This window comes from Medicago sativa, chromosome 7, assembly GCF_051527215.1.
Source record: "Medicago sativa cultivar Bolivia chromosome 7, Bolivia_mono, whole genome shotgun sequence".
NCBI classification, from domain to species: domain Eukaryota; kingdom Viridiplantae; phylum Streptophyta; class Magnoliopsida; order Fabales; family Fabaceae; genus Medicago; species Medicago sativa.
Window position 1 is genome coordinate 92,682,675 of NC_140755.1, and position 16,196 is coordinate 92,698,870.

At 33.7% G+C, this 16,196-nt stretch overlaps 3 protein-coding genes, 1 long non-coding RNA gene and 2 other non-coding genes across 8 annotated transcripts; 3 read left to right on the forward strand and 3 right to left on the reverse strand.

Moving 5' to 3' along the window:
- Nucleotides 1-981: 981 nt before the first annotated feature.
- Nucleotides 982-2,985, forward strand: LOC146910343 (uncharacterized). The gene is made up of 4 exons (XM_085722527.1): nucleotides 982-1,064; nucleotides 1,237-2,120; nucleotides 2,392-2,564; nucleotides 2,688-2,985. Exons 2-4 carry the CDS (start codon nucleotides 1,329-1,331, stop codon nucleotides 2,812-2,814), a joined length of 1,092 nt encoding a protein of 363 aa, XP_085578653.1. The 5' UTR covers nucleotides 982-1,064; nucleotides 1,237-1,328; the 3' UTR covers nucleotides 2,815-2,985.
- On the reverse strand, nucleotides 2,389-4,248 carry LOC146910344 (uncharacterized). The gene is made up of 2 exons (XR_015017480.1): nucleotides 4,110-4,248; nucleotides 2,389-3,435 (listed from the first exon to the last, which is right to left on the reverse strand). It is a non-coding gene; the product is annotated as an uncharacterized LOC146910344 (long non-coding RNA).
- On the forward strand, nucleotides 4,097-7,862 carry LOC146910345 (uncharacterized). Its single transcript, XM_085722526.1, has 12 exons — nucleotides 4,097-4,176; nucleotides 4,255-4,344; nucleotides 5,067-5,144; nucleotides 5,249-5,323; nucleotides 5,507-5,559; nucleotides 5,911-6,061; nucleotides 6,246-6,356; nucleotides 6,571-6,697; nucleotides 6,810-6,907; nucleotides 7,053-7,191; nucleotides 7,285-7,337; nucleotides 7,458-7,862. Exons 1-12 carry the CDS (start codon nucleotides 4,141-4,143, stop codon nucleotides 7,539-7,541), a joined length of 1,095 nt encoding a protein of 364 aa, XP_085578652.1. The 5' UTR covers nucleotides 4,097-4,140; the 3' UTR covers nucleotides 7,542-7,862.
- Nucleotides 7,863-8,422: 560 nt separating this feature from the next.
- On the reverse strand, nucleotides 8,423-8,494 carry TRNAH-GUG (transfer RNA histidin (anticodon GUG)). Its single transcript has one exon. It is a non-coding gene; the product is annotated as a tRNA-His (tRNA).
- Nucleotides 8,495-8,580: 86 nt separating this feature from the next.
- Nucleotides 8,581-8,652, reverse strand: TRNAD-GUC (transfer RNA aspartic acid (anticodon GUC)). The gene has a single exon. It is a non-coding gene; the product is annotated as a tRNA-Asp (tRNA).
- Nucleotides 8,653-8,697: 45 nt separating this feature from the next.
- Nucleotides 8,698-13,887, forward strand: LOC146910348 (uncharacterized). Of its 3 annotated transcripts, none has more exons than XM_085722525.1 (11): nucleotides 8,698-8,898; nucleotides 8,983-9,057; nucleotides 9,142-9,384; nucleotides 9,682-9,734; nucleotides 9,917-10,067; nucleotides 10,956-11,066; nucleotides 11,436-11,562; nucleotides 11,704-11,801; nucleotides 12,612-12,750; nucleotides 13,462-13,514; nucleotides 13,626-13,887. In XM_085722525.1, the coding sequence occupies exons 1-11, from the start codon at nucleotides 8,803-8,805 to the stop codon at nucleotides 13,707-13,709; spliced, it is 1,230 nt and encodes a 409-aa protein (XP_085578651.1). In that variant the 5' UTR covers nucleotides 8,698-8,802; the 3' UTR covers nucleotides 13,710-13,887. The 3 variants fall into 3 exon arrangements, with proteins under 3 accessions (XP_085578651.1, XP_085578648.1, XP_085578650.1); XM_085722524.1 differs by having other exon boundaries at nucleotides 8,727-8,901; XM_085722522.1 differs by having other exon boundaries at nucleotides 8,725-9,057.
- The last annotated feature ends 2,309 nt before the right edge of the window (nucleotides 13,888-16,196 follow it).

Genomic DNA, 16,196 nt, shown 5'->3' on the forward strand with positions numbered 1-16,196 from the left:
TATATATAAGTAGAAGTATATTTCATTTTTCTTACGTTAAATAAATTTCGTCAAGGATTTTTTATTTTATATTTTACAATAATTTCGTTAGGAATTTGATAACTCAATTTCCTCGTGCAGAAAATCTGGAAGATTAATAGGTGTGAGCAATTCAATTTTGGTCACAAGAGAATAGTCCACGAAACATTAGCAGAGGCACGTGTAAGGTACGAGAAGAAGATATAATTTTTTGTGTGGGTTAAAACATGTAGTATATCAGTTTCACGAACATTTTTCTTTGTTTGTTTTTGGTAATAATGCATCAACATTTTTCTTTGATACCTTGTGGAGGATATGCTCCTCATGTAATGGTTGGTGCAGTATTACTTGGCCTCATGTTATAATTTTATCATGTTTTATATTATGTGAAAAAAGGTAATGACAATGATTTTTCCAAGTACTTTTCATTTGGACCGCCAACTCTTAACCAAGCAAAACAGCTCACTAAGTATTTGATGTTTTGCTTTAACAAATTGAGCCATACAAACTCATCCAAACACCTTGTCCACCACTCAATTGAAGATACCCAAAAATAAACCTTTTACTTCGTTTTAGAATGAAGATTCATTTTAGTCCTTTACAATTTGCATTCGGGGCAATTTAGTCCTTGGCAAAATTTAAACTCCGAGTAGTAATCTCTGACATTTTTATACTAGGGATATATTAATCTTCATGTTATACTGAGTTAGAAACTATTCTATTCCCAGTATAAAAATTTGGAGGCTACTTTGAGAGTTTGAGTTTTATTTTTGACAACGACTAAATTGACTCTCGTGAAAATTGTGAAGGACCAAAATAAGTCTTTGCTCTTTATTTTATCTTTATTTAAAAAAATAAAAATAAATATTTTTTTTTCTTCCAGAATAGTCCAATAAGAATATTAGTGGTCATCTACAGTTTCCCCCTATATATATATAATAAGAGATCACCCTAGTTTTATTTATAAAAACCAAATAGTTCTGAGTTGTTCTCTACTGCTACAAAATTCTTTTCTGTCATCTGATAACTCTCCAACATCTAAAAAGGTATTGCCTTTTTCTTTTTTAATTAAATGGTATTGCTTCTTTCTTCTCCTTTGTGTTGTAGTTATGCCAAATTCCAATTACTCTTTTCTTTCAAAAAGCAATATGTTTTTTTAAGTTCTAGTTTTTCATTGAAAAAATTATTTCTAACTTTCTTTTTTCCATTTTTCTTCAGTGTTTTATACTTGTATTCCAAAAGCAAAGAATCAAGGGACAACCTTATAAAAGTTATTCTCAAACTTAATCATCATTAACCAATCAGAAAACATGTTGCTAAGAAGCTCTTCAACACCAGTTCTTGGTTCTCTCATATCTTCCTTCACAGATAATACTCCTACTCATATTCAAAGTCTTCACCTTGAAACTTGTCATGCACTCAAGCATCTACCACCACCAACCACTTCAATCCAACATCATCATCATAACAATCACAGACTCTCATGCAGTTCTTCTCCAATTTCACCCTCCATTGCTGACCTTGAAAGACAAAACAAAGGGTTTAGAAGAGTTCAATCTGAAGGAAACTTGGAAGACTTAGCCTATGCTACTACTTTCAACAACAATGAAGAGAGATTCAACTATATGGACTCTTCTTCTAAGAGGTATTCAGCTAGACAACAAAGAGGTTTGGCCCTTGAGACCATTCCATCTTTCTCTCTTTCTAAGCGAACTGGCTTGCGTGAAGAAGAGGAAGATGTGGAAGAAAGTGATATTGAAGATGAAGAAGGCTATGATGAGTTCAGTGTGATGAATAGAATGATGCAGAGTGAAGAAGTGGATAGAGTTTGCAGGGTGAGTTTTGACGAGGAGGGAGAGTTTTGTGATAATGAGATGTATCTTGCAAAGGGACTTGGTGTTGATTTCTGTGGTGGTGATGGCATAGGTGGTGGCTGCAGAGGAGGAGGCAATGGACGTGGTGATTATAATTCCATGGATCCTGAAAGGAATGATGGAGATGACAATAATAATCATGGGGTGGAACAATATTACAAGAAAATGGTTCAGCAAAATCCAGGAAATCCATTGTTTCTGAGGAATTATGCTCAATTTTTATATCAGGTAACTTATATTTCCTTCTTTTACAATAAACAACTTAATTAAGTACTTATAACACAAACACTTATAAGTAAGTGTTTATACATGTTATTTTTATATATACAAAAATAAAATCAAACTGTTTTGATAAAAGTTATCCTAGAGAGCTAACATAAATAAGCTGAAAACAACTTATAGACCGTATTTTTTTCAACACACAAACTTGATTTGTTAGGGGATATACTATAGTACTATTGGTGATGAATACAAAATTGATGTTGTTTTGATTTGACAGAGCAAACAAGACCTTGAAGGAGCAGAGGAGTATTATTCCAGAGCCATACTAGCAGACCCAAATGACGGCGAAGTTCTATCACAGTATGGGAAACTAGTTTGGGAGCTACATCACGACGAAGAAAGAGCCTCTAGTTATTTTGAACGAGCAGTACAGGCCTCTCCTGAAGACAGGTACAATATCATCTGCTTCATTCATAACATTCAATTCAGATCATTGTTGTACTTTTTAGATCATGTTTTGACCTTACATGTTGGGAAATGCATTCTAACAATAGCTTATGTATTTGATATCAGTCATGTACAAGCAGCATATGCAAGTTTCCTTTGGGACACAGAGGAAGAAAATGATGCAGGTTGCAATGACTCACAATGTCTACCTCAACATTTTCATTTGGGAGCTATGGCTACTACAGGTGCTTAGAAGAGAGATATATTGTTGAGAGAAACAAGCACATTCCAGTCTAATAATTGAAATAACAAACTGATGTATGGCTTTGAGTTTCTTCTGCACAGTATGTAAATAATATAGAAATGCTACAAGTTTGTAAGCAAACCGTTCGGTTTAATCAATTAAATGTCATGTTTGCATCAAGTCTGCTCGAACTTCAGAAAGAAAAACTGAGATTAGAAAGAAGAAATGACATTGTTTTTTGTCTTGACCTCTAGTTTTAAAGGGAAATAAATCCTGTAGTCTAGAATTGAGTCGAGCAAAAAGTAAAATCTGTCCAATAACTAACCTGAAAACAAACTCGGGAACAAAGAGGAAATAGCACAAGGACATATATTTCATTTAATATTGTCAAATATCGGCTATGGCGGAGTGTGGCAGGAGATATTTTGACAACTGTCATGACCAATCTTTGGGCGATGGTGGCCCCTGGCATCTTTCCGCCATCGAGGACACTGATCTCATCATCATCATTCATCACTACAAAGATAAAATGCAGAGGAAACAAGTGAGGATGTCTTGCTTACAACAATTATGTCCAGAGATGTGTGAGAGGGAAAGTAATCCAATAATGCCTCAATCCAGTAACCTTTGCTGCAAAATTGGCATCAATCAAGAAAAAGCTTCATAAGACCTCAAATTATAAAATAGTCTCAATGTAAGTAACCACAATAGTCTTTCAATGTATTGAAATTCCAAAATAGTCTCGTGAGTAAGTATATCAAAGAACTAATATGACAATATTAACAGAGCATTTCAACGTTATTGACTATTTTGCTAACGTAGTGCACAATCAGAAACTATTTTAGAATTTTGATACATGCACAATTGTGACTATTCGTTACACATTCAAGCATGAAAATGACTATTTATCCTTTGATTTTTAAATAAATTATTATAGTTTTGCACTTTGTCCTCAAAAATGCATTTCTTAAATCCATCAATATGGTCTTGATTGGAGAGGTAAAAATGGAATTTTTTTTAACTTCAAACCAGTTTTGAAGTTTTCAGCATGTTTATACAATAACACAGGAGAATAAAAGATCACAGAAAAACTAGATTATTAATCTGCAATAAAAGACAAACAGTTTGCACTATAATAAGACAAACAACATTTCTAATTGCCTGCATAATGTGTGATAAGCATAAATAATTCAATAAAAATGGTGCTTATGTACAATACAACAGGGTATATCTGTAATTTAAAAATAATTTTAAGCTACTAATAATTTTCTTGAAATAATCATAATCTTAGCCTGCAATTACACCTTTGGTTTTGACTGAGTTTGAGTGAGCACTATGTCTGGTGAATTCCTTCAAGAAAATTCCATTGTGGTAAGTTCTCTCTTTGATTCAATCACTCCCTTTTCATCTTTGAAACTTAAAAAAGTAACCTTTATTGTGTTTGTGCAGGTGGGGTGTGGAGCAGTGGGCTTGGATTTATTGGCCACTGTTGCTTCTTTTCCCAAGCCAGATCAAAAAATCAGAAGCACTTCCTTCAAGGTGCTTCTTCTTCTTTTCAACTATATTCATCATTATTTCTTTTTCCATCAGAAGCACTAACAACAAATAGTATTTTTTAGGACCTGAAGTAAAAATAGTTATAATTGGATTATAAAGTTGTAAATCATCTGTAATTAAGTACTTATGTCTCTAATCCTTAAAAAAAAAAGTAATTATGTCTCTAAATTTAGCTATTCAAACTTTTAAATAATTTGTTATTATGTCTCTGAATTTAGCTATTCAAATACAAATTATTTAAAAGTTTAAAATAGAATTATAAAGTAGATTAAATTTCACCTGGACTAAATTCAAAATTATTTATTAGTTTTAGATTCAATTAATTTACTTTTAAAATTTAGGGACTTAATTATAAATTATTAACAAGTTTAGGGACTAAATTACAAATATTCTTTTACTGCATAAAACTATTTAAAAATATCCAAACAGTTTAGGGAACTTGTGAGCAATTAAACTTTTGTTACTGTGTGTTTCCTCTTTTAAATATAATCAGAATACGAAACAAAATCTGAAATCTAATTCTATTGGACAGTTGTTTTAGTAGCTTCTGGAAAAATAGTTTGATTTTAATAAGTTTGGCTGGGCGAGATTTTTTTAAAAAATTTTATGAATGTAAACAAATAAAACTTAGTTTAAATTATGTAGTCTTGAAATCATATTTTATTAGAGATTGTTGTGAGTTGAATCTGCGTTGTTTTCTTTAGACTCAAGGAGGAGGCAACACAGGCAACGCCTTAACATGCGCAGCTCGCTTAGGGCTCAAGCCAAGGATCATCTCCAAGGTTTTTAACTAGCACACACACACACACACACACACTCTAGGCATCTCTATTCATTTGTGTTTGTGGTATGACTTAAAAATAAACCTGTTTGATTCTCCTAATAGGTTGCAGACGACACTCAGGGAAGGAGCATATTAGATGAATTTCAAGCTGATGGTGTAGATACCTCCTTTATAGTGGTATTTTTTAGCATGCTGTCATTGGATTTAAGTTTGTTTGCAGTTGAAACTTTTTACTATATGGAAATATATAACCCATGATCAAAGTTTACTCTTTGGCTATTTATTTATATTTGTTTCTTTTAAATATTGGTAATGCATATGCTGCTTGAGGTTGTTAATTATTGAGCTTTTTATTTGCAGGTATCTAAGGAAGGAACTTCACCATTTACATATATCATTGTTGACAACCAAACGTAATGTTCATTGGCTTAGTCTTCCATTTATTTGTTGGTAGCATCCTTAGCAGAAATAAATGATAATACAAAGCAATAAGCATGATGTCCCTTATTTTCATTTGTAATATGAAAATCACTTCACATGAAGTTTCTGCTCTAGTTTGTTTAGATACTTGACAATACCTGAAACCGTTGTTTTAAGTAGCAGAAAGTGCACGTGTGAGAGAGAATAAATGTGTATTCTTAGTAGGAATAAAAACTATGTTCTATCATGATTTGTTTTATAATTAGATTTTCAAGGATGTCATGTTAATGCAGCTATTGAAAATTTGATTTATAACTTGACTAATTTTTAGTGTAATGTTTCAGCAAGTCACGTACTTGTATACATACCCCAGGATTTCCTCCGATGAAACCAGACGATCTTCCTGAATCAAGTTTATTATCTGCATTGAATGGAGCGAGAATTGCTTATCTTGATGGGAGATTGCATGAAACTGCTCTAGTTGTTGCACACGAGGTTATTGTTTACATGATTTCTGAAGCTTCCTGATATTCATGTTTTTGTCTTTTAGTTGTAAAATATGCTAAAGTTATCCAATTAGTGTCTTTTAATTTATAATCTTCTGGTAAAGGAGGTTGAGCATGAGAAAAAGAGCTTGACCAGATTAGAATTTAAACAAATCTTGTATTTTTCAGTACAGGCAGTTAAGAAGAATATACCTATCTTAATGGATGCAGAAAGGCTAAGAGAAGGGTTGGATGATCTCCTGAAAGTAGTTGATTATGTCGTATGTGCTGCACAGTTTCCGCAGGCAAGTTCACCGTTTTCATTAGAAAGTGATATATAGTAACAAAAAAATAATTGTAAAGTTCTTGTATAAGCTTTGTTTTCAACAATTACATTATGTTTTTTCTATAAATCTTATAGTTTCGCATAATACTTGTCCTTGTCGTTTACTAGAACCTTGTTTTTAAGTCTGAGGTGGGATTGAATATTTTCCTCTACCGCACCTATTTTGGTGATAGGCATGGACAGAGGCAGCAACTATTCCAAAAGCACTTGTTTCTATGCTTCTAAGCTTGCCCGAAATCAAATTTGTGATTGTAACTTTTGGAAAAGATGGTTGCATAATGCTTGAGAGAAGTGCTAATGGTCAGTACATACAACCTTTTTTATGATTGCGTCGATTATCAATTGTATGCTGTATCTTCTCTTAATGTATACACTAAAAATGTTCTTTTCAATTACTTTGCTTTTCTGGCAGAGGTTCCATCCACTGAAGAAATAGATGTTGACGAATTGCTCGAATCTCTGGAAACAAAAAAGAATAGGAGCATATGCATCCCAACGTGCATATCATCGGTAATCTTAATGAAACTAGAATATTTTGTCTGCTGTAATGTTACAGAAGTGAAGTCTTTTTCTTGTATCTTTGAACTTATAAAGCGGATTGTACCTGATTTGCAATTTTGGTACACTTATTATATTATCATTTCTTCACTTACAGTCGGTCACTAAATTGCGAGCAGAAGGTATAGGAACAATTTGTGGTAGGCTATACATTGGAACAGCTGAAAACATACAACCATCAGAACTTATTGATACCACAGGTGCCGGTGATGCATTCGCCGGAGCTGTTCTCTATGGTAATGTGTCACCTTTATTTCATATCATGTCCTTGTGACTCTCAAATCACCACTGCTTTATTGTTTATACAAGTTGTCCTTGACTGCTTTCAGCTATCTGTGCCAACTTTGCACCAGAGAAAATGCTATGCTTTGCTGCTAATGTGGTAATAGTCTAGCACTCAAGTGATAATTATTTTTAAAATCAAATTTGCATGCGTTTTTTGTTGGAAATTGGATGAATTTCTTTGCTATAAGAAGTTTATGCATTATTATACCAATTGCAGGCAGCTGCCAAGTGCAGAGCACTAGGGGCACGGAGTGGTCTTCCTCTTCGCAATGATCAGCGCCTCGCGTCTTTCATGCAGTAGATTTATCAAGCTAGATGGATGAGTTTTTTTTTAAAGGAAATGATATTGGTCAATTGTTCTTGATCTTTTGTTTCACGAAATCTGTAGTGACATCTAGTATTCCTTGTTTTACTCTTAATGATTAAGTTGATGCAGTTAATCTAAGCTAACGACACAATTGGAAAAGGACCTAATTACATGCACTTTCAATTGGTCATGAATTCATCTGAAATTGTTACAAAAAAGTGTGGCTCCTACACTTGTTTAAAACATGCTCGTGTAGTTATTAGTTTATGTAAAATTACTTCCGTGGAGCTATAAAGTAATTTGGTAGTTTGGATATACTGATTAAAGAGAGCTCACATTCACACATCAGAGACATTGGATAGGATGGTTTAAAAAAAAAATACATGTCTTCGTTTTATAATTCAAAACACCGAGTTTGGATCTAAACCATCCAATTTTGATCGATAACCACCAATGTATCAAATGTGTGAAATCCGGACTAGAGGAGCAGGTTCTATAGAATAGCCAAACAGCGTTATTTGTGTTTTTTTTTTCTTTTTTTCTAGCAAGTTTCATGAACCAGTCAATAGTTTCCTTCTGATTCATTGTGTGAGTAAGAGAATGTGAGACCAAAGAAACAAAATAAAGATTACCAATAAATATGAAAACTGTGCAACTAAGGCTGGGAAAAAAATTGTGGTAAAAAAGTTTAAAATTTTGTAACAAGTTATTGATGTTAAATTTCTAGGAGGAAGGAAACAAAGTCGAGAAATACTTTGAAGATAAGATTTTCTCTGTTTTGTTTTTGTGAAAGAAAAAATAGCTGCAGAAAAAGAAAAAAAAGTGTGGCTGCGTTTTTGTGAAAGAAAAAATAGCTGCAGAAAAAGAAAAAAAAGTGTGGCTGCTGGGATTCGAGCCCAGGTCTCCACGGCCACAACGTGGAATTCTAACCACTAAACTACAGCCACTTTTGGTGATAGAAAGATAAGAAGTAACTATGATATATAATAACTATGATATATAATTAAGTAGATAATAATTAAGAAAAAATATACGCCGTTGCCGGGGATCGAACCCGGGTCACCCGCGTGACAGGCGGGAATACTTACCACTATACTACAACGACTTTTGTGTTAAAATTTAAATCCAGATCCAATTTATCAATTAATTTATTAATGTTTTTGAAAACTTCGGATTTGGTCACCGTCTTCTTCAACGAGTTTCAGTATCAATCACATTCCACCGAAGCTTGATCAGAACCACCGTTGATTCTCCGATGACATCCATTTCAAAACCATCCAATGGCACAATCTTCCACACACATCATTCATCCTCTTTTCCTCATCAATTTCCACGACACCTCCATTCTCACGTAGTAGTACTACTCTCTTTTCTTCAATCATATTCCACTGTATTTTTCTTCAATTCTCATTTCTTCTTATTTTTCACCTTTCAGTCAATCACATTCCGTCGCAAAAGTATCAAAATCTCAGCTCACGCCGTTCCTCCTCTTCCTCAAAATCACATCGTCGTTCGTCTCTCTCTCTCTCTCTGTGAATGTGCATATATAGATGAATAGATAGATAGATAGATATATAGAATTTTGTGTGTGCAGGTTGGATTCGGAATGACGACGGTGGATTTCTTAGCTACTGTAGACGGATATCCAAAACCAGACGATAAGGTGCGAACAACTTCCTCCAAGGTTCAAGGAGGTGGAAATGCTGGTAATGCTTTAACTTGTGCTGCGCGACTCGGCTTGAAACCTAAACTCATTTCCAAGGTTGCTGATGATGCACAAGGAAGAAGTATATTGGAGGAACTAGAAGCTGATGGTGTTGATACTTCCTTTATTGTTGTAAGATAAGATTCACCTTGTTCATTTTATTGATTTCTATTAGAAATTGGAATGGATGATTCATTGCTTTTTTTCTCGAACTTGTTGCATTAAGCATGTATATCGTTCGAAATTTGAATGATTATTATGATTAACTGTTGGTTCTATTTATTTTTACAAGGTCCAAATATGTTCATTTCATTACTTTTGTCTGGATGCAATAATGTTTTAAAGAATTGTTCTGCTTCACTGTTTTCACTTCTATCCTGATTAGTTATCACTTTCTGAGTTGAAAGGTTATTGGTTTCATTTTTTCAGGTAGCCAAGGGTGGTAGTTCAACATTTTCATATGTACTAGTAGACACCCAAACGTAAGCCAGTTGCTTTGTATGTTTTACCCTTTACTTTACACAGATTAATATTGTCATGGCTTTTTCTTTAATTTTAATTAGAGAAAATTAAAATAGAAATATATGATTAAATGGAAATGAGGCAAACTACCTAGGCTTTCTATAGTTTAATTAAGTCAACTAATTATAAGTAATACTCTCAGAAAAACTCGCACAAGTATTTACACCCCTGGAGATCCTCCCTTGGTGCCAGATGATTTGTCCCAGACAATGTTAAAGTCTGCATTTGATGGAGCAGGATTAGTATATTTTGACGGAATGTCTACCGAAACTGCTCTATTTGTGGCACGAGAGGTAATCATCATCGCACTTGTTCTTGCATCTCTTCCACGATTGCTGGATGACTTTTTAAGACATTCATACTGGTAAACTATACATTACCTTTAGTTGTCGGTTGTCACTTCAAAGTTATTCAAGAAGACGATAAAATCAGACATAATGCTTACTTGTTGGGGCTTTGATATGTCTTGCTGGAGAGGTTTCTTTTTGGTTCCCGCATGGTGTATGGGAGCTATAATGTTATGATAGATATAATACTTGATACACTTAGTCTGCATGAACTTGTTTCTCAAACTCCCAAGTTAACTCATACAATCTTATGATTCTAGGTATCAAAACTGAGTTAACTTGCTTACAGTATCGTTTCTGTGTAAACCCATGAAGACTAAGAAAAACTCGTATAGAATTGGATAGAATTGTGATTTTGAGGACGATTGAACGAGTCTACAATATAATAGCTATTTTCTCTTAGACGTAAACAAATTTACAAAGGAGGTGAATGACGCTTCACTGAGTCTCAACCCCACCATAGTTCCTAGAGTAAATAAAGTCATAAACCAGGAAACATGAACAAACCCATCGTTGTGAGTTTGCAATGAACCCAAAAGGCCAATGAGGTGAATGAACCTAACTCTGATGTGCTGATACCTAGGTCTACCGAGTTGAATCCAGCTCCAATGGGGGGAGCCCAGTCCCCCTATCTTTCACTCTTTAGTCTTTAGTAATTTTGAACTTTGTGATTTTTTAATTTGTCCATTGATTTTGAATTTGTAATGCTCTTTTTTCTGTATTGGGTTGTGAACCTAATTCCTGTTTTGTGAGTCTGTCCATCAATACTTGTCTGTTCTGGTCTGTTCTTTTGAATTTGACAACCTTGGTTAATCGTTGAATTTTCATGTACAGGCAGCTCGCAATAATATTCCTATTTTAGTTGAGGCAGAATCACCAAGGGAAGGGTTGGATGAGCTATTGACGCTTGCTGATTTTGTTGTATGTTCAGCAAGGTTTCCACAGGTAATATGAGGGGCTTACATGCATTTTTACATTATTTGGACTATATAAATTTGGATTCATTAGTATGTTGATAGTAAGGCTTGTTAGAAAATGTTTATCTTCTGAACTCCCAGTAAAAGGGAGACGTTTAGTCAACTTTCAACACTTCATGTTGTTTTCAGCCCCCCCCACCTTCAAACAACAAGCAGTTTCCTCAGTTTTGGAAATTCATTATACATTTACTTTTTAACTCTTGTATTATGTCATGATTAGCTTGAATTGCTGTTTAGGTAGGGTGCACTCTAATTGCATATATGATGTGTCCATATGCTTCTGTCTATGATTCATCTTTCTTGATGTTCATATGGGATTTGGTTTGTATTCTGTTAGGCTTGGACACAGTCACCATCGATCCCGAGTGCATTGGTTTCAATGCTTTTAAGATTGCCAAATATCAAGTTTGTGATTGTGACTCTGGGTGAAGATGGTTGTCTAATGTTGGAAAGAAGTACAAATGGTGAACACACGAATGGCTTTTTCAAATCACTTATTTAATTTACTTCTCAAAGGGGCATAATGTTCTAAATTATTATTGCTTTGAGTCACGATCTTTTCTTTGAGCAAATGTAACTTACAAGTTTAATGCTCTTTTTGGCAGAGGATGTCAGCGTAGAAGAAAGGAATGTAGAGAGCTTCTTAGAACTCCTGTACAAAGAGAAAGATGAAAGCTTGGCCATTCCAACCTGTATATCATCGGTAAAACATTGTTGAACCTATAACTTGTACAAATTTTATTTTAATGTGGAGATATATTCTAAAATTCCAGTTGGTGTTTAAAAATATATTTTTTTGTTTGAACATAAGAAGAAAAAAAATTAAGAAGGTAATAATATGGCTAATTCAAAAGAATCTTGTCACATTTCATAACTGTAGCTAGGTTCCTATTTAGCGTGGAATTACATGCCATGCAAAAGCAAGCATGGAGGTACAGCCACACGCTTAAAATTAGCGTGTGTCTTACCAATTACATCTTTCGGTTCATAAGCATTAGATAAATTGGAAGGAATATCACTGCATGATGTGTGAAAAATATTTTTTTTCCAGTTTTGCTATATAATGACATTTTCAATATAACATCAACTGGTCAACGGCACCCAAGTTTATATTGGAGTCAGATCTATGTGTCACTGTCAATCAACACCAAGAAGCATATCAATGTATAAGTTAAAGCAATTGAATGATACATCTTCTATTTATAATCTTAATATCAAGATCTAAGTCTATACAACATTTCTTAGGATTCAATTTTGTATTTACCTTCATATAAATCAAATAAGTTATATGTGTATTGATTAAGAAATGTGAAATTCATATAAATTTTGGATTTGTATGCTACTCGAATTTGACATTAAAATTGCTACAGCAACGTCAGTTTCAGTACTTGATTTTATTTGTATACATCATAAATAGACTTAGGTTGGTTCAATTCTATGTTAAATAGATAATAGTGATAACTGCTTAGAAAAAATATATTTTTCTCTTACCTTCACCCATTTATTTTCTCAGGTGGTGACAAAATTCAGAGTAAATGGATTAGGGACAGTCTGTGGGAGATTCTTTATTGGAACAGCAGAGAAGATACCAGATTCTGAGCTTATTGATACCACTGGTGCTGGGGATGCATTTATTGGAGCCATTATGTATGGTAAGTGTAGTCACTGACCCAACTTCTTTTTTCCTAAGCTTGTTACTTGAGACTTGAACTGGGTATTTCTTTTTGGTTTGTTTACTTGTGTCACCGTTTACAATAGAGTCACAAAAAGAACAAAAACATCTCTATGATGAGGCCCATATACTAACCCCTTTCACCTCTATGGATGGGGTCCTCCTAGGGTCATCCTAGTGATGCGCCCCTTGCCTGAACCCTAAAAAGAAATGTAGATTTAAACTCATTAAAAAACTTGTTATGGGGTTCCATTCCTGATTATTTGTCTAGGTCTAAGCCTGCTTAGTTTCCATGTATCTGCTAGGTTGATTATTTGTCTCGGTCTAAGCTTGCTTTGTTTCCATGTATCTGCTAGGTTTTTGATGTTTTAAACTGACCCCCCTTCCAATATTTTCCTCCTTGAAATCTTAATCAGTAGACATGCAATCTGATTTGTTCTAGAACCTTCACTGTAGTATCTACAGTTAACTTTATTAGAAAATACTTTCCTAATAATATCTAGTCAAAAATCTTGGGATAGTGGTATGCAGAACCGAGCTTAAATTTAGTCGTAGTTGTGAAGTTACATAAATGACGACACACTTGCCATCGCTTCATGTTTACATTTGTTGGACGTTTTCTTTTGTTGGTTACAATGGACGTTTATAGTTTCAGCATAATTGATTTTGCTCTAACTTATTTTGTTTATAGCCATCTGCTCAAACATGGCACCAGAGATAATGTTACCATTTGCTGCTCAAGTGGTAAGTTGCTAAGACAATTCTGTTCGTACTACAGAATGATATTTCAAATTTAAAGGAACAAAATAGAATGTTGAAGGTTTTTTTTTACTAATTTCAATGTGATGACTGCAGGCAGCTGCCAAGTGTAGAGCTTTGGGAGCTCGAACTGGTCTTCCGCATCGAACAGATCCACGCCTGGCATCCTTTTTAAGCTAAGCAGGGACACTGCTATCCCATCCATGAATTTTTTTGTATGCAGTGGTCAAGTTGTTTACTTTGTGGTTCTTTATTCATGTATTCTAAAACGTCCTACTCCTATGGTTTGTACAGAATTGTGACTTTATGAGTACAATATATATTTTTTAACAGGTAATAAATACTTCTTTAAATGTGATTACTTTTTCATTTATTAGACAAAAAATACACTAGTATTTTCTTATGGACAAAAAATACATATTCAACTTCATTTTATCATTAGAGTTTGATGGAGATGGATTGAGGTTGTAAAATAGTTTTACAACAAGAACCCATAATATTGCCATGTAATTTTATATTGTAACCCTATTTTAAAATAACTACTAAATACTCATTCATATTCGACGTCAATGTAAAACTAATTTACACTTGCAATGCATATAATTTTTTTCTCTTATATTTGAATTTGAATAAAATATACACCAACGAATCACGTTAAAAATTCATATATGATTAACTTTAATTTATTGAATATTAGATAAATCACATACAATGAATTTTCTCTTATGCTCATGAACTAAACACGATTTTGAAATAATGTATTTCAGTCACTAATAACATGCACGAACCACCAATTTCTCTTGCAAAGAATACATATCTGTCACATTTTTCATGTATTAAATATGACTTTTGAAATCATGTATTTCAATCATAAACAATAACACATGAACTATCAATATATCATTCAAAGAATGCATATTTTCATCATTCTTTGTGTATTAATATCATGTGAGAGAATAAATATTATATATATATATATGTTATATATGTTAGAAATACAAAGAGATTATCAATTTTAACTTTTATTACATCTTATGTATTATGTTGTTATTTTCTATTAAATAACTGAATTATTATTAGAGATATAGAAGTGTTAGCTTAGAGATTAGCTTAGCATTACTTAAAGCATTACTTAAACTGTGTTAGCAATCTTAGTTTAAGCTTTGAGCCAAGTATGTACAGCTGGCATATCATTGTAAGCCACTATATATACTTTACTCTTCAGTGTAATCAATTTACAATTGTGATAATACAAATTCAGTTACAAAACCCTTTCTCTCTCTTCTCTCTTTTCTCTCTCCTCTAACGGACTCAAGCTCCATCAATGGAGTCTCTGAACTTCTAACATGGTATCAGAGCTCTTTTTCGATCCTGAAGGGCATTGGAAAGCTGTCAAACGTATCCTAAGGTACCTACAAGGCATAATTCATCATGGCCTGCTGATCAAACCTGCCTCTACTACTGTACCTCTCTCTCTCACAGGATTTTGTGATGCTGACTGGGCTTCAGATCCTGATGACAGGAGAAGCACTTCAGGAGCATGTATTTACTTAGGCCCTAACCTTGTTAACTGGTGGGCTAAGAAGCAAACTCTTGTTGCTAGATCCAGTGCTGAAGCTGAGTACAGAAGCTTAGCTCAGGCATCAGCAGAGATCCTCTGGATGCAGTCACTTTTGAAAGAGCTTAGAGCGCCTTTCTCTGTCCCTCAAATTTATTGTGACAATCTCTGTGTTGTGTCACTTGCTCACAATCCAGTTTTGCATTCCAGAACAAAGCATATGGAGCTGGATATATTCTTTGTAAGGGAAAAGGTTCTCAACAAAAGCCTAGTGGTTTCTCATATCCCTGCTCAATATCAGTGGGCTGACATGCTCACCAAACCCCTTTCCACTGCCAGATTTCTTGAACTCAGAGACAAACTGGGAGTATCTGATCCACCCTCAGTTTGAAGGGGGAGTATTAGAGATATATAAGTGTTAGCTTAGAGATTAGCTTAGCATTACTTAAAGCATTACTTAATCTGTGTTAGCAATCTTAGTTTAAGCTTTGAGCTAAGTATGTACAGCTGACATATCATTGTAAGCCACTATATATACTTTACTCTTCAGTGTAATCAATTTACAATTGAGATAATACAAATTCAGTTACAAAACCCTTTCTCTCTCTTCTCTCTTTTATCTCTCCTCTAACTGACTCAAGCTCCATCAATGGAGTCTCTGAACTTCTAACAATTATTATTTTTATTTTTTTATAAATAATTGCATAAGATTTAGGGTCCGTCTGGATAAGGCTTATTTTGAGCTTATGCAAAACAAATTATGAAAATAAATGAGTTTCTTTTCTCTATTATTTATAAGTTTGTCAACGTGGTTTATGTAAAAACAAGTTATGAAGATACAATTTTCGTGACTACCATTCATGGTGGACTAATCCTTTAAATTTCTTGTAATGGTTCCTTTTACTTTCATTCAGGTGTTCCTTACCTATTTATGATGTAACTTGATGTTTCTCTTTGCTTCTCTCTAGCACATCTTGTGTGGGGCAAGTAAAGAGGTTTGGTTATTGAAATTCAATTTTAGCTTATTAAAAAAAAAAATTTCGTTAGTGACAACTTATAAATTAACATGAAATCTTATTATTTGTATAAATTATTTTTCGTAAGATAAA